Raw genomic sequence first — 25,591 nt, 5'->3', positions numbered from 1 at the left:
AAAAAATATACAGATGTCTAGGACCCACCCTTGGAAATGCTGAATCAGTAAGGATGGGATGAGTGTGGACATCAATACTGTGAAAAGGGGCGTTCCCGCCGTGGCACAGTGGAAACAAATCTGACTAGGAACCATGAGGTTGTGGGTTCGATCCCTGGCCTCGCTCAGTGGGTTAAGGATCCAGTGGTGCCGTGAGCTGTGGTGTAGGTTGCAGACATGGCTCGGATCCAACGTTGCTGTGGCCCTGGTGTAGGCTGGCGGCTACAGCTCTGATTAGACCCCTAGCCTGGGAACTTCCATATGCTGAGGGTATAGCCCTAAAAAGAAAAAAAAAAAAAAATACTGTGAAAAGGGTCCTTCCCCTAGACGTTTCTCATGCAGCTAGTTGGACTTCTGGATGTGAGTTCAGTAACCACCTCAAGGTCGTTAACTCAGGGAAAGTCAGACCAACCTAATACAAAGCTCACTTCTTGTCTTCAACTTCCATCACAGAAAATATTAAGTTTGCCTCTGAAACAAATATTTAAGTTGCTAGAAATTATTTCAGTAACAGGGAATATAAATAAATCATTACACTGAGAGACTATTATATGCAAGGTACAAGAGGAAATTCCAAGTTAACTGATAATAAGTATCATTTACTGAGGGCTCTCTTCCTCTTAAAAGATGAAATATAGTCTCTGCCAGTTTCTCTTCCCACATACAAGTCACTACAAAATATTTTCCAACCTACCACACGTCTTTGATTTGTGATGCATGTCTTTTTTTTATTTGTTTAGCATCTGTGAAATCAGGAAGTATCATACAGTTGATGGTATATCATTTAATTGGCTGAGTTTTTTCTTTTTAGTGGTTTATGAAATAATGTTGACCCAAACAATCACTGGAATGTTAGACCTGATGAACGACTGTATTCCTCAATACCTTAGCTCTTATTATTCCCAGACACACTCTGCTGTATCCAGTCAGGTCCCCTGCTGTGTCAAACATGCCCTGTCTATCTGTCCCTCCTGAACTTGACCCATGCCTTTCTTCTCACTCAGAATGCTTTAGCTCCTTGTCATACACACAAATCAATCCAACCCACTCTTTAAAGACCAACTAAAGATATTTCTTTTCTTTTTTTTTTTTTTATTTGTCTTTTTGCTTTTTCAAGGGCTGCTCCTGCGGCATATGGAGGTTCCCAGGCCAGGGGTCTAATCAGAGCTGTAGCTGCCGGCCTACGCCACAGCCACAGCAACACCAGATCCGAGCAGCATCTGTGAGCAGTGTCTGTGACCTATACCACAGCTCACGGCAATGCCGGATCCTTAACCCACTGAGCCAAGCCAGGGATCGAACCTGCAACCTCATGGTTCCCAGTTGGATTCGTTAACCATTGAGCCACAATAGGAACTCCTAAAGATATTTCTTAATGATTTAGGCCACAAGGAAGAAATCCTATAAATGTCTTTTAGGATCTGTTTTCCATTTTGGTAATGAGTTTTACATTATTTTGCCTCATTTAACACTTACGTGCATTTACGAACCCTTTCTTTTTTGGCTGCATGCACTGCATGCAGGAGTTCCCAAGCCAGGGATCAAACCTGAGCCACAACAGTGACAATACCAAATCCTTAACCGCTAGGCCTCCAGGGAACCCCTAGAGCTGAGTATAATTTTTTACAGTTAATAAAGTTAACTTGGAAAAAGAAGGAATGATCCATCTACTATCCTTTAAATGATATCCAAGACTAATTTATGGATTGATTTTACTTATTTTCCAGCATTTCACGGCCAAAATTTTCAAACAAAGAAAAATCTGGAGTTCCTGTCGTGGCTCAATGGTTAATGAACCCGACTAGCAACCATGAGGACACGGGTTTGATTCCTGGCCTTGCTCAGTGGGTTAAGGATCCAGCGTTGCTGTGAGCTGTGGTGGAGGTCACAGAGCAAGCTCAGATCTGGCGTTGCTGTGGCTGTAGCGTTGGCTGGCGGCTACAGCTCCAATTTGACCCCTAGCCTAGGAACCACCTTATGCCTCGGGTGTTCGGCCCTGAAAAGACAAAAATACAGAAAAATGTAAAAAAGAAAAATTTGAAGAATTTTAGAGCGAACACCCAGACGCCCACTCCCTAAAACCTGCAGTTAACATTCTACTATACTTGTCGGAATTCCCTCATGGTTTAGTGGGTTAAGGATCTGGCAATGTCACTGCTGTGGCTCTGGTTACAGCTGTGGGTAGATTCTATCCCTAGCCCTCCAACTTCTGCATGCCATGGATAGGACCAAAAAAACCATTCTACCATACTTGTTTAATCACATATCTATTCATATAGATTTGTTTTTCAGTTCAGGCAATGACTCCAAGTATTAAAAAACTGAGAGGTGGGGGCTACGATTCTTTATAATTGATCTGGACTCTTACTGTGGCTCAAATACCACTGAGCCACAAAGGATTACGTGAAAGACTGGAAGCTAAACACCCTGGTTAATGGTTCTACCTTCCTTGACTTTGCCTGGCTCTAAGATCATATGAGTTTGAAATGTCTTTATCTGCAAAATAAGAAAATGTAAATCTTTGAAGGAGTTAAATGCTAACCATATACAATTTAGTCACTGAACAATGAATCACATATAATAAAAATAATCCCAGAGAAAAGTGACAAGAATCTAGTCTCTTACCTTGCATAATCAACAGGAGTTTTCCCACTAGAATCCTGTGTGCCTGGGTCTGCTCCATATACTGCCAATAATTCCGCCTGTAAAATCTGCCCTGCTTTGGAGGCAACATGGAGTGGGGTATTTCCTTTTTCCTGAGAATCATCAATAAAAAGTATACCAAAAAAAGCAAATTAAATAATCTAAAGGCGACATGAATGCAACCCATTTAGTTTCAAATGAATATCTGAATCAATTCATGCTTTCTTACAGGATGAAAAAAGTTGGCTTGTGCTCCTAAAGATAACAGCCTCAAACAGGTTTCAAGATTCCCTGTTCTCACGCTTGAATGGAGTTGCTGAAAAACACACACGAGAAAGAATATCTGTTAAACGTAAAGGATGATGTACCAGAGCAGCTGGCAGACCACTTTAATATGTTACAGCAGTACCAAATCATCCTCATTTAGTTTAGTAAGGTAGATGAAGCAGTCTCTCCCTTGCCAGACACAATTACCCCTGGTCCCTAGGGCAGGATCAGGTCCATTTTACTGATAAGGAAACAAGGGCTGGGAAGGCTGACCTGCCCAAATGTATGATCTGTCTAAGTGGCACACCAGACTTTGAGTGAAAGCAGTGTGAGGAGGTGGCTGAGCATGTCTCTGAGGTCTGACAGACCTGAGTTTCAAACCATACACCCTTCAAGCTGTCTGACCTTGAGGAAGTTCTTTAAGCAATCTGAACCTCAGTCTCCTCACCTCTAAAACAGTAATAATAATGCCACCTATTCATAGGGTTACTGTAATGAGTCAATGATATATAACAAAGCAGGGATCATGGTACATAGGAAACACTCAAAGATTGGTTGCTATTATTATTGTTGTTGCTGTTACTGAACCTAGGGCTCTAGGGCTTGGTATCCTATACTGTGTAAATCACAGGATTCTGCTTTATACCACATCCTCTCCACAACACTATTCTTGGCCTTGTATACAATGATTTAATGAAGTGTTCCTATTTCATGGTGGGAAATAGGCCTATGGGATACCAAATTCTGTACCACTGCAGAAAAGCTCTTATACATTCACAAGATGAGCTATCTTCCGTCAAGTCTAGCCTAGAATTGTCCAAAATACAATAACCTTTATCATAGAAATGGAAAACTTGGAGTTTCCGCTGAGGCACAGTGGGTTAAGGATCAACTGTTGCCACAGCTATGGCATAGGTCACATCTGCAGCTTGGATTTGACCCCTGTCCCAGGAACTTCCACATGCCATGGGTGCAGCCAAAAGAAAGAAAGAAAAGAAAGAAAAGAAACAAAGAAAGAAAGAAAGAAAAAGAAATGGAGAAGTCTACTCCAACATCTGTATCCAAGTCTAACTTTTTAATAAATTAATTTTATTTTTAAAAACTGTGGTAAAAAAACACACACCAAGTCTTATTAATGGATGGAAATAACAACCATACATATTTCCATGCGAAGTTCAAAATTCTGATTTGTGAGTGCCTATGTTCCAAGTGAGCATTTGCCAAAAGCAGCGCTTTGAAAATAAAGATGCATATTTTCATGGCATCTCTCAAAAACACACAGAGGCCCACATAAAACAAACCTTCTACTCATTGTGCAAGTATCATTAGCCATCCTGTGTACCACAGCTTTGAGTCACACCTGCTTCCTGAAGATCCTGCTCAGCATGCAACCCAAAAACCTACAGAAGTCCTGAAAGCTTTCCCTCCTAGAAACAAATCTTGAGATGGCTCTTATTTCAAAGCTACGCAAACAAAAAATTTATAGAAATGCAATTTTAGAACCATATCTGGAAAACACAAATAGTCTTCCAGACACTTATTTTTTTCTTTTGCCCCTTCAACTTCTACTAACATGAATGGTTGCCTTTTTTTTTTTTTGTCTTTTTGGGGCCACAACTGTGGCATAAGTTCGGCTAGGGGTTGAATTGGAGCTGTATCCACCGGCCTACACCACAACCACAGCAACACAGGATCTGAGCTGCTCGTGGCAATGCCAGATTCTTAACCCACTGAGCAAGGCCAGGAATCCAACCTGCATTCTCATGGATACCAGTCAGATTCGTTTCCAATGAGCCACGTCGGGAACTCCTGAATGGTTGCCATTTGAACTAAGTTTAAAGAAGAAATCAACTGCAAAAAAAGCTGTTACCTATTATTGAGTGTACAGAAAGGAGTTTTTGTTTTCCTTTTTTTCCTAAACTTTTTTTCAAACAAGATAACATGCTGTCACATCCAGCAATTTTTTAGGGACTTTAAAAGGTGTGACCCACCTTACTGAGGTCTTTGGCAGTCACGCTATCGTCGTCCCGGCAGGGCAAGCGGTGGACAAATGCTAACATCTGATACTTGGCTTTGATGAATTCTGCTTTATTAGGACTGATTTGAAAACAGAAAAGAGAACAGTTCACTTGCAGTGCAGATAAAACATTCCCCATTCTTTAGACTTTAAAAAGAAGAGGAAGTGACCCACAACCCCCACTCAAGGATAAAATGAACAATACCTAAGTGAGTTTCAGTGGTGTGTTAAGACCTGAAGTCTGAAAACATACATTAGTCATTATAATGGCCATGACTGCAGAATACCTGCTTTTTATAGCATCTTTCTTCTCTGTGTAATTTTCTTTTTTTTTTTTTTTTTTTTTTTTTGGTCTTTTTGACTTTTCTAGGGCCACTCCTGTGGCATATGGAGATTCCCAGGCTAGGGGTCTAATCGGAGCTGTAGCCACTGGCCTACACCAGAGCCACAGCAACGCAGGATCCGAACCACGTCTGCGACCTACACCACAGCTCACGGCAACGCCGGATCGTTAACTCACTGAGTGAGCCCAGGGATCGAACCCGCAACCTCATGGTTCCTAGTCAGATTCGTTAACCACTGCGCCATGATGGGAACTCCTCTGTGTAATTTTCTTAATTGACCTAGAAATCTTGGGAAGCAGCAGCTCTTCATCCTATCTTATAGGTGAGGCATCAGGCAGACTGGAGCCTAGAACCCAGATTTCTGGTCTGACAGCCTGTTGTCTGAGCACCTAAGCTCAAATATGATTATACAAACAGCTGCCAAGCCTCAGTCTTAAACCGGAGGAACTGGTGACTTGAGCTGAATAACCATGCAAAAGAGACAGTCCTGTGCCTGGCTTCGTCCTGCATTCCCAGTAGCAAAGAGTTCAATGCACAACTGGGATGACCACCTCCTGGGCCGCCCCTGTGGAGGCTGGTCAAAAACAGCTGCACTCTTTCCAGTGGGCCCCATGGGTTACAAAGAAATAGAGTATTTATAAACATTCCACTCACTGTACTTTATCCTGTGGATTAGCTTTGCGTCTTCCACTCAAAATAGAGGCAGGGTCCAGCAAAGAATGCTCCCATATAGAATTAGCACCGTTATTATATAAGGTTTCAACCATCTAAAACCAAGCAGTATAAAATCTTATTTTAATTTCTTTTCACAAATATCCAGTGGAAATCAATAACTAAACTAGAAACACAAAGCCCCATTACAAACAACAGCATGACTGGGATATCACGCACATTAGTATTTTCTGAATTTAGAATGAGAAAGATGAACCTGTATGCAGGATTCAGGTTTGACCAGTAGGACAGCTAAATACTTATAGAGGTTTGATTATGTTTTCTCATAGATGATGAAAAAAGAGTACTTTGACATATTAGGGCAGTATTTCCCAAGCCTGAGCACTCAAATACTGTTTTCAAGCTACTTAAAAACCTAGGTACCATCTAGACTATCCACTTATTATTTTTCTTTAAACCCACTTACTTTCTAAAACTTTCCCTAGCAATTATACTTTGATGTGCTAGTTATAGTTTTATGCAACCATTAAAATACATATTTGAGTATTACCTACATCTAACTTGAGTAACACTGGTGTTCACATGCCACCTTCTGGGAACTGCTTTAGGGTCAACTCTGGCTTTTTTTTTTTTTTTTTTTTGGCCTCCCCTTGACATATGGAGCTCCCAGGCCAGGGATCAGATCTAACCCACAGCAGCAAACTAAGCTGCAGCTGTGGCAATGCCAGTTCCTTAACCCACTGTGCCGGGCTTGGACCTGAGTCCCAGCAGTCCCAAGCTGCTGCCTATTCCAATGCACCACAGCAGGAGCTCCAACTCTGGCATTTTAAACTACTCATTTCTGGATTTTATTCAGATCTATAATATAATCTGTACTCTGTATAATCTGGGAGCAGTAAACATCCATTTTCACATGAGAATGAGCTGTTAGAAACTTCTTAGCAAAAGTTATTAATAAGCCGTATCGCCCAGTTTCAATTCAAAGCATGACTCCTGACATTACTCCTCGTTTTTTACATTAGCGGAGATATTTGTCACATCAGAGATCCAAGCTCACTTGCTCCGATCCTTTGGTTCATATAGGGAAGTTTAAGGGATGTGTTGTGCAGCTGCCACAGATTCAGTAAAATATGTCCTCAAGACAAATGAAGGCGAAACACATGCTTAAGTCTGAGTTCCAACAGAACTTGAAGAATGTGTACCCCAAAATAGAAGTACAGGTGACATGACAATGGACCCCCAAATAAAACAAAGAGCCCACTTAACACTTAGCAGGGTGTTAGACATTCAATCCAGACATAACTTAATTGTCTCTAACTAGTTATAAGAACTTTAAGAAAACCTAAATCAGATGTTTCAGAAATTTCTGAGGAATCCCAGTCCATGCTTCCATCAAAGCAGGAAACAATGAAAAGTTTCAAAGGGCAGTCACTTTAAGAAACATTGATCATGGTACGTGGAAAAGATGGGCTTTAAAAACAACTTCTGGTGACATTTTAGAAAGTCAGCAATGAAACATAAGCAAGAAATTTTAATGACTGCCTGTAACTGAGTTTTTGGGACAAGATTTACATTAGGAGGGGAAAAAGAATCTTAAATGATGAATTTAATACTTGTATATAGCATTGATAAGCATGGCACTTCTATTCAATTATGATTTAGAAGTATAATTTTAGTTGCTAAAACATTGAGCCCTAAAGATGTAAATTACAAACATGAGAAGAATTCTTATTCTTTACCTGAAGCAATGTTGGAGGCCATGGTGTGTGTTTGAGATGCCTTACTTGAGAGATATGGCGCCCTAGACTCCGATGGACACTGCAGCACTCGTCACATATAAAAGTTCCCCTATTTACTGATGCCCAGGAAGGATCTGGAAAGAAGAATGAAATCAGTGGCAAGGATACCAAGTGGTTGCTATACCGCCAGATGGCAAAAGATGACTGAGATTTGGTTTTTCAGAAAAACAGGACATCTTTGTTGTTTTAGTATGCTAGTCAGCATATCAAGCTGGTGAGCCTGTCTGAAGATAACCCCTGCCTTGGCTGGGGGCACAAATCTACTGAGACTGAAAACCTGATTACAGCCCTAAATAAGCACTTCTCTCCTCTCTGGTTCAAGGCCACAATCTGACACCCTAATATGATCTATCATCACAGATGTGTGCTCTTTCATTCAGTGTAAAAGAAGCAAGTTGAGAGCATTCACATGAATCATTTTGAATCCATCTCCACAAATGGCAAGATAACATACCTGTGTCAGTGACAATCCGCAGAGCGACATGTGAAGAGAGCAGTAAAAAGATGGCTACCCTAACACATGCTACATATCTACCTGCCTCTGGGCTTAGCAGAAAGCTGCAAGCATACATGACTATAAAACTGTTCAACTGCTGTGGTTCTGAAGACAGACTAAGAAACCTAGACTCCTCCGTAAGAAATGTGCTATGATATCCATTAGTAGTTGTAAATAAACTACTGAGTCCGATCTCACAGCTGATCTGAAGTAACAGAAGTTGTAAAAACAGCAGCCTCACAGAGGCAAAGATGTAAAATACAAATGAGTGATTTTTTTTTCTGGCCTCGCTCAAGGCATGCAAATGTTCCCAGGCCAGGGATAGAACCCACACCATAGCAGTGAAAATGCCAGATCTTTAACTTGCTGAGCCACCAGGGACCTCCCTAGAGTAATACTTTTGGTGTGCATATAATACTTTTTTCCTATGAAGTCCTACAGAGCTTCATTAGACATCCTTTGAAACAAGGAATAATTCACACTTGGTAAGCAGTATGAATAATTCACACTGGGGAAGTAAACTAGACACTTAGAAATTCAAAATAAAGACAGACCTTCTACATTTCATCAGACTCACAATGGAGTGACAATAGTTGCCGCTCAAGCTGCCTGGCTTAAGGGTTATATTTAAAAATTCTTCAATGTCCACAAAAATCTCGAAAATGCATGTACACCATCTTTACCATTTTTAACAGTTTATTCAAACCCTTTCTAGCCATAAAATGAAAAGTTATGGGATTTCAATCAAAGACAAATCAGGAGTCAGAGAGTGTAGTGGTTAAGAGGGATGGCTCTGGAGACAAGCAGTCCAGGGTTTGAACCCCAACTCTGCCACTTCTTGCACAATGATCTCAGGCAAGTTATTTCTTTTTGAGAGTCCTCATTATGGATCAAATTGGAGGAACAACACAATCCAGGGTAGTGAGGATATAAAGAACAAGCAAAATTCCTTGCATATAGGAAGTACTCCGTAATGGTAGCTGTTACAACGTTTCTAAATCATTTTGGTAAGTACCATTCAAATATTTTCAAAAGCCAACGAAATTCATGACCATTGGAAAAAGGTTTTGACTGTTAATACTTAAAACACTGACTGTTTCACACAAATACTGTATTACTATAGTGAAAAATCTCAGGGGAATTTTCAGGTAGTTGAACTCACAGAAGGATATGAACTAGATTCATTTTTTTTAAAGGTAAAACTAGTTATTAAGATTTGATCATGGTTATCAAATGTTTGCCATGAAATAAGACAGAAACAAAATTATTCAGTGAGGTACAACTCTGTCTGCCATTCTAAAAAGCAAAGATTGGGGAGTCACTTGTGGCTCAGTGGGTTAAGGATAGGTATTGTCACTGCAGCGGCCTGGGTTGCTGCTGTGGTATAGATTCCATCCCTGGCCCTGGAACTTCCACATGGCACCAGTGCATCCAAAAAAAAGGCAAAGGGTGGAAACATCAAGATGAAGGATCCCTACAAAGATACAGAACAATGCTTTTGTTTGTTTGTTTTGTTTTGTCTTTTTTTAGGGCCACACCCGCAGCAGACGGAGGTTCCCAGGCTAGGGGTCTAATTGCAGCTACAGCTGCTGGCCAATACCACAGCCACAGCAATGCCAGATCTGAGCCTCGTCTTCCACCTACACCACAGCTCTTGGCAACACCAGATCCTTAACCCACTGAGAGAGGCCAGGGATCAAACCTGCAACCTCATGGTTCCTAGTCGGATTCATTTCTGCTGCGCCATGAAGGGAACTCCTAGAACAATGCTTTTTGCAGTATGGTACTACTACTAATGACACACATACAAAAAGACTATTTGTTTTGAAGATTAGCTTTGATTTTCACATATCATTCTGAAGATTCACAATCTCCTTTGGAGGAAATTAAACAGGTACAAAACAGCAAGGATTTAACACACATTAAGAAAGTTTCCCTATTAATCACCTTAACGTCATGAATCAGAATCCCATGTTAACAACACAGTAAAATCCAAACTGAGTTTGTATGCATGAGGCTGGGTGAACCCCTTCCAGTCTATCTGAACGGTTTATGCTATGGCTTCTTAACCTGGCTTCTAAGAAGACAACAAATGGGCTTCAGAAACGTCTATGATTCCACTGAAAAATCGTAACATAAATTCTCTGTGAAAGAGTAATTATGTGTGCATTTTCTGGCAAGAAGGCCTTAGCATTCATCAGAATCTCAAAGGGGTCCCTAACCCTAAAGGTAACTTTCATAGGGCTTTGCAGAAAAGACAGCACAAATTCCTGGCTGCTCAAGTTCAGAACATTTCAAGGTAGCCTAATTATATTCAAAACAGGAAGGAAGTGACTCAAGTCTCTGTAGATTAGGCATATGAGACAACAACTAAAATGAAACAATGGAAGAGAAAATGTTCTGAAATGCACAAAATGCTGCAGAGGTGCAAGATAGTGTTTAGTGTAGCAAGGGAGCTGCAGTTTTTCCTTTGCCTCATACCACCCACTGAGAAGCACAGAAAATGCATTTCAAGAGGAAGTTTGAATCTAGACTCATAAGAATCAAACATCACAGAAGGTTCAACCGAAAAGAGGCAAGAAAATAAGGAAGTGGAACAAATAACATTTTTAGAGAATACGATGGAGTTTGTATAACACATTAACTTGGTTTCTAAAACACCTCTTTTTAAACTCCTCCACCCGTCTCCCTATCTTCAAAGGAAACCGGTAACCCCACTTACATTATAGAGGCCATGAAATAACCACATAAGGTTTGAATTATCATAGTACTATTTAAAAATCAGTCTCCACTTCCATCTGACAAGACAAAGTTTGGAACAGTCGCAAAAACACTGGTGCGCAATGGTTTCATTAAGATTGTTTACTGGATGCTGTGGTGCCATTTTACCTTTTGAATTACTTCAAATTCAAAGCAGAAAAATACAAGCACTGAGAACAGTACAGAGACCTGTCAACTCAGTTCCAACTGCTAAGATGAAAACTACACATGGGAGGTTTAGTTTTGGCCTTTCAGTGCTGCCATATGCCTATATTGCCTAAATGCCCAAATGGGTCTACTTGTCAGTGATGTGGTGTGTGTTGGTTTTGTAAGCTGTAATTAATGCATGATTTAGAAATTCAACTATAGTTTTAAGGGACTGTAAAGGTTCTGTACACAATAGGGGGAAAAAATTTAAATGAGATGATGCTAAGAATATTCACTGAATCTTCCCTACCGCTAAGCACCATACTCCCCATTATCCCCATCGGAAAAATGAGGAAATGAAGACTCGGCCAAATGAAGTCACCAGCCCAAGGTCACCCAGAGGGAACATCTAGTTTGAACTCAGACGGTTCAGATCTCAGAACCTGAGCCAAGCATTGCCTCCCAAGTGCAGGTGGCGTTTGCAAGACCCCGACATCCTGGAGACTCTCTGCCGTGGAGCGGGAGTCGGGATGCCAGAAATGGCGAAATCGTCCATGGGGGTCTTCTGGCGAGTCTCAGTGGAGGGAAGGGGTGAGCGTCGCCCACTACCAGCAGGGCGCCTCCGGGGACGGGGGTCTTGGGTGACTGTGGGAAGGGGGTGGTGACACCTGCAGTCTCTGGGGGCCGCAGCCGGGAAGACGCTCGCATTTTACTTCTGTAATTGGCCTTCCTGTGGATTGCCCAAGCCCCTTCCTGTTAGGAAAGCGGCTCCGACCCCACCGCCTCCCCGGACGGCCTGGGACAGAGTGAACGAAAGGGAAAGGAGGGGCGGGAGGGCGGCGGCCCCCTGCCCGCCCGGCTCTGACAGGCCAGGGGCAGGTTCTGCCCCAAGACCGCCCCCCTTCCTCCTCGTCGTGACCCCAGGCATGGGATGCAGAGGTCGACTGCCGGGACCCGCCCGGCTCGAGGGGCGGCCCCGGGGCAGGGGTCCTGGCCAGGAGAGCTGAGGGGAGCGGGCCCGGCTGATGAGACTCACCTGGCCCGCTGCAGTCAGCGCACACTTCGCTGCTCCGGAGCCGCTTCGACATGGCTCCCGCCTCCCACCTGCCGGGAACCTGGGGCCCCGAGACAGCGAAGGCGGCGGCGGCGGCGCTTCCGCTCTAACGGGTCCCAGCGGCGGCGCTGGCGGCAGCGCCTCTCCCTGAGCGCCTCGCAGCCGCGGCCCAGCACGCACGCGCGGGGAGGCACCCTTTGGCAATAGGCAGATCATGTGACCGGAAAGGGCACGCTGCCCTGTCGCCATATTGAGTGAGGGCAAGGATCTTCCGTCCTGCTTCCAAATTTTCTGTAATTTGTCTCCCTCTCCAGAAGAGATTCGCTTCTTCCCAGCACTGATTAATACCAAATCTAGTAACCAGAAGTCTGCAGCTGCAACCTGCCTGAGGTAATCAGTAGTCAAGTCATTTCGCATAACTTTGGCCAAGTTCATTTATATATTCTTTCCTTTATTCAGCAAATTACACACAGTGTTCCAAGCAGTGAAGAAAGAGTAGTGAGCCAAGAGGACAAAATTTCCTGTCTTTATGGAGCTAACATTCAATTGTGCTAGATCTACAATAAGTAAAATAAGGGTATATTATGTGTTTCCTTATGCTGCAGTTTTAATATAATCTGCTAGAGGAAGATAATGTGTATCTACCGCTAGCCTACAATTTTCTTTTGTATGGCTTGCACCTAAAAATGATTTTCATAGTTTTATTTTTTTGTTTTTGTTGTGTTTTGGCATGTGGAAGTTTCAGGGCCGGGATGGAACTGGAGCCATAGCAATAATCGAGCCACAGCAGTGACAACTGAGTCCTTAATTGCTCGGCCATCAACTCTTAATTTTTACTTGTTTTGTTGTTTTTTAGGCCATATGGAGGTTCCCAGGTTAGGGGTAAATTGGAGCTACAGCTGTCAGCCTACACCACAGCCATAGCAATGCGGGGTCCCAGCTGCACCTGTGACCTACCCACTAGCCCACAGCAACACCAGATCCCGGACCCACTAAGCGAGGCCAGAGATCAGACCTGCATCCTCAGGTTTACTGGTTGGATTCCTTTCCACTGCACGACACAGGGAACTCCTAATTTTTACATTTTTGAAGGATTGTAAAGAGGAAGGAGAAGAGGGAAAGGATGAATATTTAACAAAACTCATATATGAAACGTATAGCTAAATATTTACTGTCTGGCTAAGAACAAATGGAATAATTCACAGAAGAGTGTGGTATGCTTGCCTCAGAGTGAACCCTCATTAATAGTAGCCTCTTGAAGTTCCCGTCGTGGCGCAATGGTTAACGAATCCGACTAGGAACCATGAGGTTGCAGGTTCAGTCCCTGCCCTTGCTCAGTGGGTTCACGATCCGGCGTTGCTGTGAGCTGTGGTGTAGGTTGCAGACTCGGCTCGGATCCCACGTTGCTGTGGCTCTGGCGTAGGCCAGTGGCGCAGCTCCAATTAGACCCCTAGCGTGGGAACCTCCATATGCCGCGGGAGCGGCCCAAGAAATAGCAAAAAGCAAAAAAAAAGTAGCCTCTGTTATTATTGGAATTTGATATTACTATTATTTCTTAATCACAATTTTGAGGATAACGATAGATAACCTAATATACAGGATGGTATGAGATAAACGCAATGAAGTGAGTTTAATCAGTGTGATAGAGAGCAGAGGTGTGACCCTAATGCTAATGAATATTTTGTGTATTATATGTAAACCCAACTATGATCTCCATTCAGCAAATGTTCGATGCCTATCATGGGCCAGGTATTTGTTTTGCTTTGTTTTTTTTAATTTATTTTTATTTATTTTTGCCTTTTTGCCTTTTTCTAGGGCCCCACCCACAGCATATGGAGGTTCCCAAGCTAGGGGTCTAATCAGAGCTGTAGCTGCCAGCCTACACAGCACCTCGGGATCTGAGCCGAGTCTGTGACCTACACCGCAGCTCAAGGCAATGCCAGGTCTTTTTTTTTTTTTTTTTTTTTTTTTTTTTTTTTTTTTTTTGTCTTTTTGTGTTTTCTAGGGCCGCTCCTGTGGCATTTGGAGCTTCCCAGGCTAGGAGTCTAATCGGAGACGTAGCCGCCAGCCTATACCAGAGCTATAGCAACACGGGATCCAAGCTGGGTCTGCGACCTACACCACAGCTCACAGCAACGCTGGATCCTTAACCCACTGAGCAAGGCCAGGGATCAAACCCACAACCTCATGGTTCCTAGTCGGATTCGTTAACCACTGAGCCACATCGGGAACTCCCGGGCCAGGTATTATTTTGACTTTAGGTACTCTGGTGAACAGCCATTGTGAAGTTCTCCAACTAATGAATTAAGAGAGATTAGATAAGCATGAGACAATGAAGAGAAAGATTAAATTGCATAAATCTTCTTAAAGGTTAGGAAGTCCTGAAGGAGATGTCAAAAGCATGGGTCTTTGTTTCATTTCTCCATTTTTATAAATGAGTGGTGTGTGCATTAACATATATTTCCCACACATTCCATAGCTAAAGCCTCTGGATGCCATCCTGATGCTTCTACATCCTGTTTTGCTTCATGTATTCTCAAATCTTCTGGACTCAACACCTGTGGAGAATGGATTAAGCCTGAATTCTTGAACAGCTGTTGTTGTAGGCATCTGAAAAGCTGGCTATTCACAAGCAGGGAAGGCAGAGGATGCTTTCAGAATGCATTAAATAACTTTGCCTAGCTATATGATCTAGTAGACAGCTGTGCAGAAAGTTCAGGCTGGTGAGCAGATGTAAGTTTACTTGGTTCTTCATTGAATCAAGGAGCTACGGAAGTTCCCATCATGGCACAGTGGAAATGAATCTGATCAGGAACCATGAGGTTGTGGGTTTGATCCCTGGCCTCGCCCAGTGGGTTAAGGATCTGGCATTGCCGTGAGCTGTGGTGTAAGTCGAAGATGCGGCTTAGATCCTGTATTGCTGTGGCTGTGGTGTAGGCCAGCAGCTGTAGCTCTGATTTGACCCCTGGCCTGGGAACTTACATTTGCCATGGGTACGGCCCTAAAAAAAAAGAGAGGCAAGACTATACAATGAAGAAAAGATAGTCTCTTCAATAAATGATGCTAGGAGGAATTCCCACTGTGTTGCAGTGGGCTAAAGATCTGGCATTGTCACTGCAGTGGCTTGGGTCTCTTCTTGGTGCAAGTTCGATCCCTGGCTCAGGAGCTTCCACATGCTGAGGGAGCAGCCGGAAAAAAAAAGAAAAAAAAAAAAAAAAGAGTGGTGCTAGGAAAACTGGACAGCTACATGTAAAATAATAAAATTAGAACATTCTCTAACGCCATCTACAAAAATAAACTGGGAATTACCTTGTGGTACAGCGGAGTAAGTATCTGGCATTGTCACTGCAGCAGCTCCAGTTGCTGCTGTGGTGTGAGTTTGATCCCTGGTCAGGGAACTTCCACATGCTGTGGGCATGGCAAACACACCCACACACACACAAAAAACGCAAAATGGATTAAAGACCTAAATGTAAGATGTAAGACCAGATAGTATGAAACTCCTAGAGGAAAAATAGACAGGACACTCCGACATAAATTGCAGCAACATTTTTTTGGATCTGTCTCCTAAAGTAAAGGAAATGAAAGCAAAAATGAACAAATGGGACCTACTTAAACTGAAAAGCTTTTGCACAGTAAAGGAAACAATCAACAGAATGAAAAGACAATCTATTGAACAGGAGACATATTTGCAAAAGATATGACTGATAGGGAATTAATATTCAACATGTATAAACATCTCATACAACTGAACATCAAAAAGACCAAACTGATTAAAAAATGGGCAGAACTGAATAGACATTTTTCTAAAGAGGAAATGCAGATGGCCAACAGGCACATGAAAAGATGCTTAGCTTTGTTAATCATCAGGGAAATGCATATCAAAACCATAATGAGATATCACCTCCCACCTGGCAAAATGATTCTCATCAAAAAGAACACAAATAACAAATGGTGAGCATGTGGAGAAGAGGGAACCCTGTACACTGTTGGTGGGAATGTAAATTAGTGTAGCCCCTGTAGAAAACAGTACAGAGCTTTCTCAAAAACTAAAAATAGAACCACCAGGAGTTCCCATCATGGATCAGCAGAAACGAATCTGACTAGTACCCATGAGGACACAGGTTTCATCCCTGGCCTCCTTCAGTTTGTTAAGGATCTGGCGTTGCTGTGGCCGTGGTGTAGGTCACAGAGCAGCTCAGATCTTGCATTACTGTGGCTGTGGTGTAGGCCAGCAGCTGCAGCTCCAATTCAACCCCTAGCCTGGGAACTTCCATATGCTGGGCATGCGGCCCTAAAAAGCAAAACAAACAAACAAAACCCCCAAAACAAAAATAAAACTATCATATGACCAAAAACACTTATTTGAAAAGATGCATGCACCTCAATGTTTATGGCTGCATTACTTACTATTGCTGAGATATGGCAGCACAACCTAAGTGTCTATCAACAGATGAATGGACAAAGATGTCACACACACACACACACACACACACACACACAATGGAATACTACTCAATCATACAAAAGAATAAAATTTTGCTATTCGCAGCAACCTAGATGGACGTGGAGGGCATTATGCTAAGTGAGATAAATCAGAGGCAAACACTCTAATATCACATATGTGGGAGTTCCCATCGTGGCACAGTGGTTAGCGAATCCGACTAGGAACCATGAGGTTGCGGGTTCGGTCCCTGCCCTTGCTCAGTAGGTTCAGGATCCGGCGTTGCCATGAGCTGTGGCGTAGGTTGCAGATGTGGCTCGGATCCCGAGTTGCTGTGGCTCTGGCGTAGGCCAGTGGCTACAGCTCCGATTGGACCCCTAGCCTGGGAATCTCCATATACTGCGAGGGCGGCCCTGAAAAAAAAGGCCAGAAGACAAAAAAAAAAAAAAATCACATATGTGGAATCTAAAAAATACAACAGATTAGTAAATATAACAAAAAAGAAACAGTCTTACAGATATAGAGAACAAACTAATGGCTGGGGGGGGGAGAAGGGGGCTGTATCAATACAAGGTTGAGGGAGTGAGAGACCCAAACTGTTGGGTGCCAGATAGGCTCAATGTTGTATGGTACATCACAGGGAATATAGCCAATATTTAGTAATAACTATAAATTGAAAGTAACTTTTAAAATTGTATAAAAATAAAAAAGAAAGTTTAAAAATAAAATGAAATTCAAAAGAATTGGAGCTACCAGAAAAGCAAAACAAAAAACAAAAAAATTATGTTCAAAATGTGCCAACGTTGAGAAATCCTGAGAACCATCCCCCTATTATGCAACTAGTCGATGCCACTTCTCCAGAATTTATAATACCCCTGCTGAAAATTATTTGGTGTTGCCCGCTTCCAAAATGGCTCCGGACCAATAGTGGAAGTATCTGCCCAGGTCCAAAAAGGCTGCAAGAGAGTCAGTAGCTGGAATGGTTTAGTCCAGAAGCCTGTTGTCACCCCCTGCCCGCGGAGCGGATGGAAGAGGCCCAGTTGTGGGCCGAACCATATGCGAGAGCTGGAGCAGGGGGAAAAAGGGGCTGATGAAGAGTAGAATGAATTTTTCGTGTCAAGATCTCGGGCTAAAGGCGAGAATTTTAGGTCCGTTTTGGGCATTACACTGTGCTTCCCAGTGTAAAGTTGGAGGTGGATGGGATTGGGCAGGCCCCGACTCGGTTGGCTGGCCTAGCCTCCCCCCACTGCGGCGCGCGGTGGTTCGCTCCCTGCACTTCCCTGTTTGGGGCAGTTCGGCCCGCAGAAGTCGGTTCGGGAGCTGTCAGCGCGGGCGGGTGCGTGGCGGGGCGCGGGGTGGGCGCGGCCGACCCCGTCCCCGACCCGGCCCGCTACCCACGACGTCCCGCGCGCCCGCACCGGGCCAGCTAGGCCGCCCGACTGCGTACGCGCCCCTTGCTTACTCGCTTGGTTCTCTCGGGAGCCGGCCGTCGGGCGGCGGGCGCCGGAGACCCCGCCGGGGCTGAGGCTAGGCAAGCGACGGTGAGGGCCCGGGTGCGACCTCCCCGCCATGTCTTCGGCCTGCGACGCCAGCCGCCACTTCCCCTTGCATCTCCTGGTCTGGAACAACGACTACCGGCAGCTGGAGAAGGAGCTGCGGGGCCAGGTGAGGGGCGAGGCGGGGGTCCGCCCCCGGCGAGAGAAAGGGGAAGTAGGGGGTCAGATCGCCTCTCAGAGCCCATCTCTTGCCCTCTGCCTTCGGGGCCCCGCAGACCCCTTCCATTCTGCTGTCGTTGGACAATAATAATAATAACAGGACGTGTGTTGAGCGCTTAACGTGTGCCAGGCCCTGTGTCGATGGTTTTATATACATTATCTCTTTTAGCCTTTCCAACAACACTAGGAGGTAAGTACAGCCCTTTCATTTGACAGAGAAGGAAACTGAGGCTCCCAGAGTTGATGTGCCTCGAACAAGGTCGCTCACCTAATACATGCCAAGTCGAGATTTTAACTCTGGCCTCTGGCGCTGGTGTGCACCGTCCTAACCAATTAGGCCTGCCTCTCCCCAGAATGTATGAGCAACACACACCTCTCACCTCACCCATCCTATTTGTAAGGAAGGGTTGGTTGGGTTCGGAGTCCAGATTCTAACACACCCTGTGACCTTGGACAAGGTATTTTCCCCTGCTCTGGCCCACGTCCACTTATTTGTAGATGCCATGTGGGCACACCTGATACTTGACTATTGATAGGTTCCGGGCGAGGTCCAGGAATCAGCATTTTAACAAACTCCTAAGGGAGGCTGACATATACAAAAGTTTGAGAATCATTGGTACAGAGCATCCTTAAAAATTACTTCCTGTTCTAAAGTGCTTTGATTCCTAGTCTTTTATTTATTGCCATCTTTATGTACAGTGGTTCTCTGTTAGAGGTGATTTCATCCCCTATCTCTGGTAATTCGTGGAGATATTTTTGGTTGTTACAAGTGGGGAGTGGGTGCTGCTGGAATCTAGTGAGTAGTAGAAGCCCATCTTGCTGCTCAATATCCTAAAATGCACAAGTGCTTAAGAAGCTCCCTTCCCCAACTAAGATTTATCTGTCCTGAAATGTCAGTAGCATTTTGCTTCAGAAACCTGCCTTAGGAGATCCCATCATGGCTCAGTGGAAATGAATCAGACTAGGAACTGTGAGGTTTCGGGTTCGATCTCTGGCCTTGCTCAGTGGGTTAAGGATCCAGCGTTGCTGTGAGCTGTGGTGTAGGTCGCAGACACGGCTTGGATTTGGTGTTGCTGTGGCTGTGGTGTAGGCCGGCAGCTGTAGCTCCAATTAGACCCCTAGCCTGGGAACCTCCACATGCTGAAGGTGCGGCCCTGAAAAGCAAAACAAAACAAAACAAAAAAAAGAAAAAAGAAAAAAGAAAGAAAAGAAACCCCCCTCAAAGGCATCCCAGCAATTCTGGGAGGTATTGGTACCCTCAAGTTACAAACTAACAGCTTAGCAGTTAGGATAAGGATTTGTAACTATTTGGTATCATTGTTCTGGTTGACTTCATGTTATCCAGTGTGCTTAAGTTCTGGTTTTTGAATGGCTCAAATTTGCTGCTATAATTGGCAAGAAATTGTGAGGGAAAGGAGCTTTGATTTTCTTAGGGTTGGCAAAAATTGAGCAAGGTCTACTGCTAAGCTTACTTTTGTATGTACCTGGACATCTTTCTTTGAAGTCTGTTGAGCACCCACTGGAATTTGAAAGTTGCTCTTTTTTTATTTAAATTCTCTGTCCAGACAGAATAAACTTGTGTTGTAAGAGTCACTGCTCTTAATTAGATCATGCCCCCAGAGTAAATGATTCACCGTTAGGCATCCCAGCATACCTGATGATTTAATTCCCTTTCTCTTGCTACACATGGCTCAGAGGGAATCCTCCATCATTTTGCTCTCGGCTTTAAGTCTCCTCTTGGACACTTTAAAAATGACCAGATAGTCTTGTTTTTAGGTCTGCTGCATTTTGCATCTGCACTTCCTCAGTAGCAGGGCTGGCCAGCTTCTTGCGAAATATTGAGATAAAGTACAAGCAAAGTCACAAAACATAAATCCGAGTTTCATCATCATTGTTTTTGTTTGTTTGTTTGTTTGTTTTCACTTTTGGCTGCCTTATGGCATATGGAGTTCCCAGGCCAGGGATCAGATCTGAGCCGTAGTTGTGACCTAAGCCACAGCTGTGGCTATGCCGGATCCTTAACCCACTGTGCTGTGCGATACCTGCGACCCACTGCTCCCAGGACACCACTGATCCTCTTGTGCTATGGTGGGAACTCCCATCATCATTATTAAACCACACACATATTCAATACTGGTATCTGAAAACAGCAGGCTTTCTGTTCATTGGAGTTAAGGTAAAGAGTTTAAATGAGGTACAGTCTTTCTTTATGGGAAAACTTGTTTGTAGTTCCTATGTGGCTCAGCAGGTTAAGGATCTGGTGTTGTCACTTCTGGGGCTCAGGTCGCTGCTGTGGTGCAGGTTGCACCCCTGGCCTGGAATGAAAAGAAAAAAAAAACTTGTTTGATAAGAACAAAGTCTTGGTTTATAATCTAAAATGTGGTATGGTTGAATTATCTCTTTTCCCTGCAAGCTGTGATAGAATGTCCATTGAATATTTTCTGTGCCTCTTACCTGGAAAAATGTTAAGGACATTTGAGAGTAGAGAATTGTAATTTTATAGCAGGTTGTCCTGGAGTAAATTGATCATTAATACCTTTGACTGTCAGGGAGGTCAATAACGAATATTCAGCTTTGCTAATAATTTGGTTTTGACTTTGTTACTGGTTATCACTGTAAATCATTCCACAGGGTCCTGTTTTCTCTGGGGAAGGGATAGTTGAAGTGTACTCATAAGAACATTTTGACCATGGAAGCTTGACTGTCATGACCATACAATCCAATTTCAATCCTGAAATTTGGCCTTTGAAGGTATGGAGATAGGGCCGGCTTCATGGGTGTGTGACCTGGGCACTTGCACAGGGCTCTGTGCTCGGAAGCGGCTTTTGCTTGGTTTAATGCTCTGTGTTATCGTCTTGAAATTTGAAAATTTTTTTGTATAAGGAGCATTGCATTTTGATTTTTTTTCTGGGTCCTGCAAATTCTGTAACTGGTTCAGGGTCAAGAAGTTGATAATTGATAGCATTAAAGTACAAAGCAGGGAATATTTGTCGCTTTCCTATTTATTGAGACTATTAATTAAAAAACAGCTGCCTGCTCCTGCGGCTTGGAGGCAGTTAGGTTAATGGCCAGTACAAATGCTGATGAAATCTTGAGCTTGGGAGCTTCATTTACCCTTGCTGAATTGTTTCACTTGTCAAAACGGGGAGAGTAACACTGGATGCTTATTGTTTTGCCAGGCACTGTACTGAAATATTTTGTTTGCAGTTTCAGACTTAACTTGCATCACAATTCCTTGGGGTGAGTGCAACTGTGATCCCCATTTTACAGATAAGGAAACAGAGGTGGAGAGCTTCAGTCACGTGCTTACCCAGTGGTCAAACCAGGATGTCAAGTCGCAGTTCTGCTTTAATCCTGTATTCTTAACGCTTCCACTTTACTTCTTACAGTAAAAGTGCCTCCATTTCAGGATTCTGGAGAATAAGGCCGAGAACTGATTGGGAAGCGCAGGCACATAGTAAATGGAAGTGGTACATTTACCACAGTTGCTGCTGTTATTATTATAATCATCCTGGGAATGTAGACTCTTTTATGTATGTTCCAGTTTTTCTACAAAGAACACTTATTGGTTGCATAATTAAAACCACCCCAGCAGTAGAACTAGCTGTTTCACTTAAGGCTTTGTTTGCCAGTGAGTTTCTGCTGTCCCTTCCTTCATTCCTTCTATCCCACAAGTGAGACTCGAAGCAGGCACACTGGTAGCTGTAAGAATCTCATTTTGTTCTAGGCACAGCAGCACAGACAGAATCAGATGAAGAGGCTAAGCACATGTTTCTGCACGTGTGTGAGTCAGCCCCAGTCCCACCATCTTGCTAATCGCTGCAGTCCTGCAGTTCACTGCTTGTGTGACTTTGCCAACAATGAGATTATTTCAAGCTTTCAACATTTACTCAGCAGAGGCACTTATTAAGTGTTTCTTAACCCATCAGCTCTACTGTCTTTAATATTTAGTGGGGCCTAGAAGTTGGTTAGTGCAGTCGAAATGATTTGTGTTATGGTTATGTCATTTGTCACTTAGCCAGAGAGGTCTGTTCGACGCTTTGGCCTTCCTACTGATGCCGGGAGAGTGAATGAAAATTTAAGGGGACAAAGGCAAAGGTCTGTCAGAGCACCTTAGCCAGGGGACGGAAACCCTGAGACTGAGTGGGGTGAAGGTGGCAGATGAGGCCTGACTGCAGGGTCAGCTCTGGGTTAGGAGCCAGCAGGTGAAAGCACAAAATCTGGGCAAGAAGGGACGGATGTTCTAGGCAGCAGCAGTGCTGGGAACCCGACAGGGAGCCACCCTGGGGTTCTCATCCAAGCCTAGGGAAGGCTGGGTGAGGCCACTGGGCACGCATTCAAGCCAGTGCCGCTCAGCTGGAGGCCTGCCAGGAGTCAGAGCCTTGCATCCAAGGTAAAGAGGCTGGAGCTTATTCTCAGGTGTGCCTCCCCAGCCCTCATGAGCTCAGGCTCCCCATAGGGACCAGGCCTGTAGGTACCCACACCCCTCCACCCTGACTTACCGTGAGAAAACTAGCTCAGGAATGAGGGCAGTTGATTCTCTTGAGAGAGTAGAGTGCAGCTAGCAGCCTCTTGCCCATGGTCCCCCCAGGAGGTGATAATTTCTGAAGCTCTTGCTGCATGCTCAGGACTGAGGCTTAGAGGGGTTGAGTAACTCACCTGAGGCTAATAAGGGACCCAGGACAGCAGACTGGCAATAAGAAAAGTGGGTGGGCCTAAATTAGCCCACAGGGAGATGTGCAGAAGTCTCATTCCTGTTCTTCCTTGGGGTCACTACACTGGTTTAAGAGCTGTGGGCTTTTTTTTTTTTTTGCTTTTCAGGGCCGCAGCTTTAGCATGTGGAGGTTCCCAGGCTAGGGGTCAAATTGGAGCTGCAGCTGCAGGCCTAGCCATAGCCACAGCAACACCAGATCCAAGCCACGTCTGTGATCTACACCACAGCTCTGGGCAACGCCAGATCCTAACCCACTGAGCGAGGCCAGGGATCAAACCCAAGCTCTCATGGATGCTAGTCTTGTTCATAACCTGCTGAGCCACAATGGGAACTCAGAGCCGTAGGCATTTTTAACAGCTTGTCACTGAAGAAACTTAAAAGGAAAAGGTAAATGATCACTTTCAAAAGTGAATTCCAGTTAAATTCTGAAAGCTCTTGCTCTCTAAACTATGTCATTAGTTGAGACCCTAAACTCCACTATTAACCATACAGAAATTTGAACAGTTGCCTTTTAGGGAGAAAGTGACAGCTTATATGAAAGTATGTAGTGTAGGTGTATGATAATAGGTGCTAACTCTTCTAAGTGCTTACTATGGGGTTAGGCATTGTGCCTTTGCCCTTGTAAGAACTTTGTAAGGTAGGTGGTTTTTTAATTTAAATTTTTTTTATTTTTCCCCCTTTATAAGGGAGCAAACTGAAACTCAAGAGAAATTAAGCAATTTGTCAAACAGTATATAGATGGTAGATTAGTATTATGTGTTATGTAAAATACATAGTTGATTTTTAAACAGCTTTATTGAGGTAAAATTCACTTACACTGTTCACCCATTAACATGTATTATTCACTGTTTTTCCGTATATTTGGAGTTGTGCAACTATCACTGCTATCACATTCCAAAACATTTCATCACCTCATAAAGAGACCTCATACCCATTAGCTGTCATTTTTCCCCATTTCCCTCCAACCCCTTTAGCCCCAGGCAATCATTAAGCTACTTGCTGTCTCTATAGATTTGCTTATTCTGTGCATTTTATATAAATGGAATCATAAAATATGTGACCTTTTATGTTTGGCTTTTTTAACCTAACATGGTGTTTTCAAGGTTCATCCATGTTGTGGCATGTATTGGTACTTCATTCTTTTTTTTTTTTTTTTTTTTTTGTCTTTTCTAGGGCTGGACCCGTGGCATATGGAAGTTCCCAGGCTAGGGGTCCAATCAGAGCTGTAGCCACAAGCCTACGCCAGAGCCACAGCAACGCTGGATCCGAGCCGCATCTATGACGTACACCACAGCTCACTGCAACTCCGGATCCTTAACCCGCTGAGCAAAGCCAGGGGTTGAACCCATGTCCTCATGGATGCTAGTTGGGTTTGTTAACTGCCGAGCCACAACGGGAACTCTGACATTTGTTTTTTCCTACTTTTTGGCTATTATGAATAATGCTGCTATGCATATCTGTGTACAAGTTTTTGTGTGGTTTTATTTTTCTTGGATAAATACCTATGAGAGGAATTGCTAGGTCTTACAGTAATTTTGTGTTTAACTTTTTGAGGAAGTGCCAACTGTTTTTCGAGTTGACTGCACCATTTTACATTCCCACCAGCAGAGTATTTCTAGTTTCTTGTCCTCCTTGTCAACACTTGTTATTGTCTGCCTTTTTGATTGTGGCCTAATGGGTGTGAAGTAGTATCTCATTGTGCTTTGATTTACATTTCCCTGTTGATTATGTTGAGCATCTTTCATGTGCTTGTAGGCCATTGGCATGTCTTTGAAGGAATGTGTATTTAAACCTTAGCCCATTTAAAAACTGGATTATTTGTCTTTTTATTCTTTTTTTAAATTTTTTAATTTTTTCTGTTGCACAGCATGGGGACCAAGTTACGCATTTGTCTTTTTATTCTTTAGTAGTTAGGGTTCTTCATATATTTTGGATATTAGCGCCTTATTAAGTATATGATTTGGAAATATTTTCTCCCATTCTTTACTTGTCTTTACTTCCTTTTTTTTTTTTTTGGTCTTTTTAGAGCTGTACCTGCTGCATATGGAGGTTCCCATATAGCCACCAGCCTGTGCCGCAGCCACACCACACAGGATCCGAGCTGCGTCTGCGACTTACACCACAGCTCACTCACAGCAACGCTGGATCCTCAACCCATTGAGCAAGGCCAGGGATCAAACCTGCAACCTCATGGTTCCTAGTCGGATTTGTTTCCTCTGCTCCATGACGGGAACTCCTATATATTTATCTTTATGTCAGTACCACACTGTCTTGACTGCTTTAGCTTTGTGTAGTAAGTTTTGTAATTGGGAAGTGTGAGTCCTCAAATTTTACTCTTCTTTCCAAGATCATATTTGACTATTCTGGGTTCTTTGCATTTTCTTATGTATTTTAGTATCAGCTTGTCAGTTTCTGTAAAGAGTCAGCTGGAGTTTTGATAGAGAATTTCAGCTGTGATATAAAATCTAGTGTCTTAGCTT

General features: G+C 43.5%; 2 protein-coding genes across 36 annotated transcripts in view; one reads left to right on the top strand and one right to left on the bottom strand.

The window, feature by feature from the left end:
- The window catches only part of GIT2 (GIT ArfGAP 2), a 55,889-nt gene extending 43,480 nt beyond the window's left edge, over nucleotides 1–12,409 (bottom strand). For all 26 annotated transcript variants that reach the window (XR_002338851.2, XR_014826930.1, XR_014826928.1 and 23 more), the window contains exons 1-6: nucleotides 12,221–12,409; nucleotides 7,722–7,855; nucleotides 5,965–6,077; nucleotides 4,941–5,046; nucleotides 2,912–2,998; nucleotides 2,665–2,795 (exon numbers count right to left, since the gene is read on the bottom strand). Coding sequence is in view for 20 of the 26 variants with exons in the window: in XM_005670718.4 (XP_005670775.1) it covers nucleotides 2,665–2,795; nucleotides 2,912–2,998; nucleotides 4,941–5,046; nucleotides 5,965–6,077; nucleotides 7,722–7,855; nucleotides 12,221–12,272 (623 nt within the window). In the remaining 6 variants the exon portion in view is untranslated. The remainder of the gene's footprint in view (nucleotides 1–2,664; nucleotides 2,796–2,911; nucleotides 2,999–4,940; nucleotides 5,047–5,964; nucleotides 6,078–7,721; nucleotides 7,856–12,220) is intronic.
- A 60-nt stretch (nucleotides 12,410–12,469) lies between these two features.
- The window catches only part of ANKRD13A (ankyrin repeat domain 13A), a 41,235-nt gene continuing 28,113 nt past the window's right edge, over nucleotides 12,470–25,591 (top strand). For 5 of the 10 annotated variants that reach the window (XR_014826939.1, XR_014826941.1, XR_014826940.1 and 2 more), the window contains exon 1: nucleotides 17,987–18,347. Coding sequence is in view for 2 of the 10 variants with exons in the window: in XM_003132931.6 (XP_003132979.3) it covers nucleotides 18,252–18,347 (96 nt within the window). In the remaining 8 variants the exon portion in view is untranslated. Of the gene's footprint in view, nucleotides 12,629–17,562; nucleotides 17,831–17,986; nucleotides 18,348–25,591 lie in introns of those variants that run through there. The other 5 variants (XM_084995588.1, XM_021074290.2, XM_084995587.1 and 2 more) reach the window with 3 other exon arrangements.

The sequence above is a fragment of the Sus scrofa genome, chromosome 14, assembly GCF_054392235.1.
Source record: "Sus scrofa isolate SSC_HxYL_T2T_F1_AM1 chromosome 14, Sscrofa_HxYL_maternal_Yorkshire_Landrace_v2.0, whole genome shotgun sequence".
Lineage (NCBI taxonomy): Eukaryota > Metazoa > Chordata > Mammalia > Artiodactyla > Suidae > Sus > Sus scrofa.
Note: the sequence above shows the minus strand (reverse complement) of the source record. Positions and strands in the feature narration are given on the sequence as shown.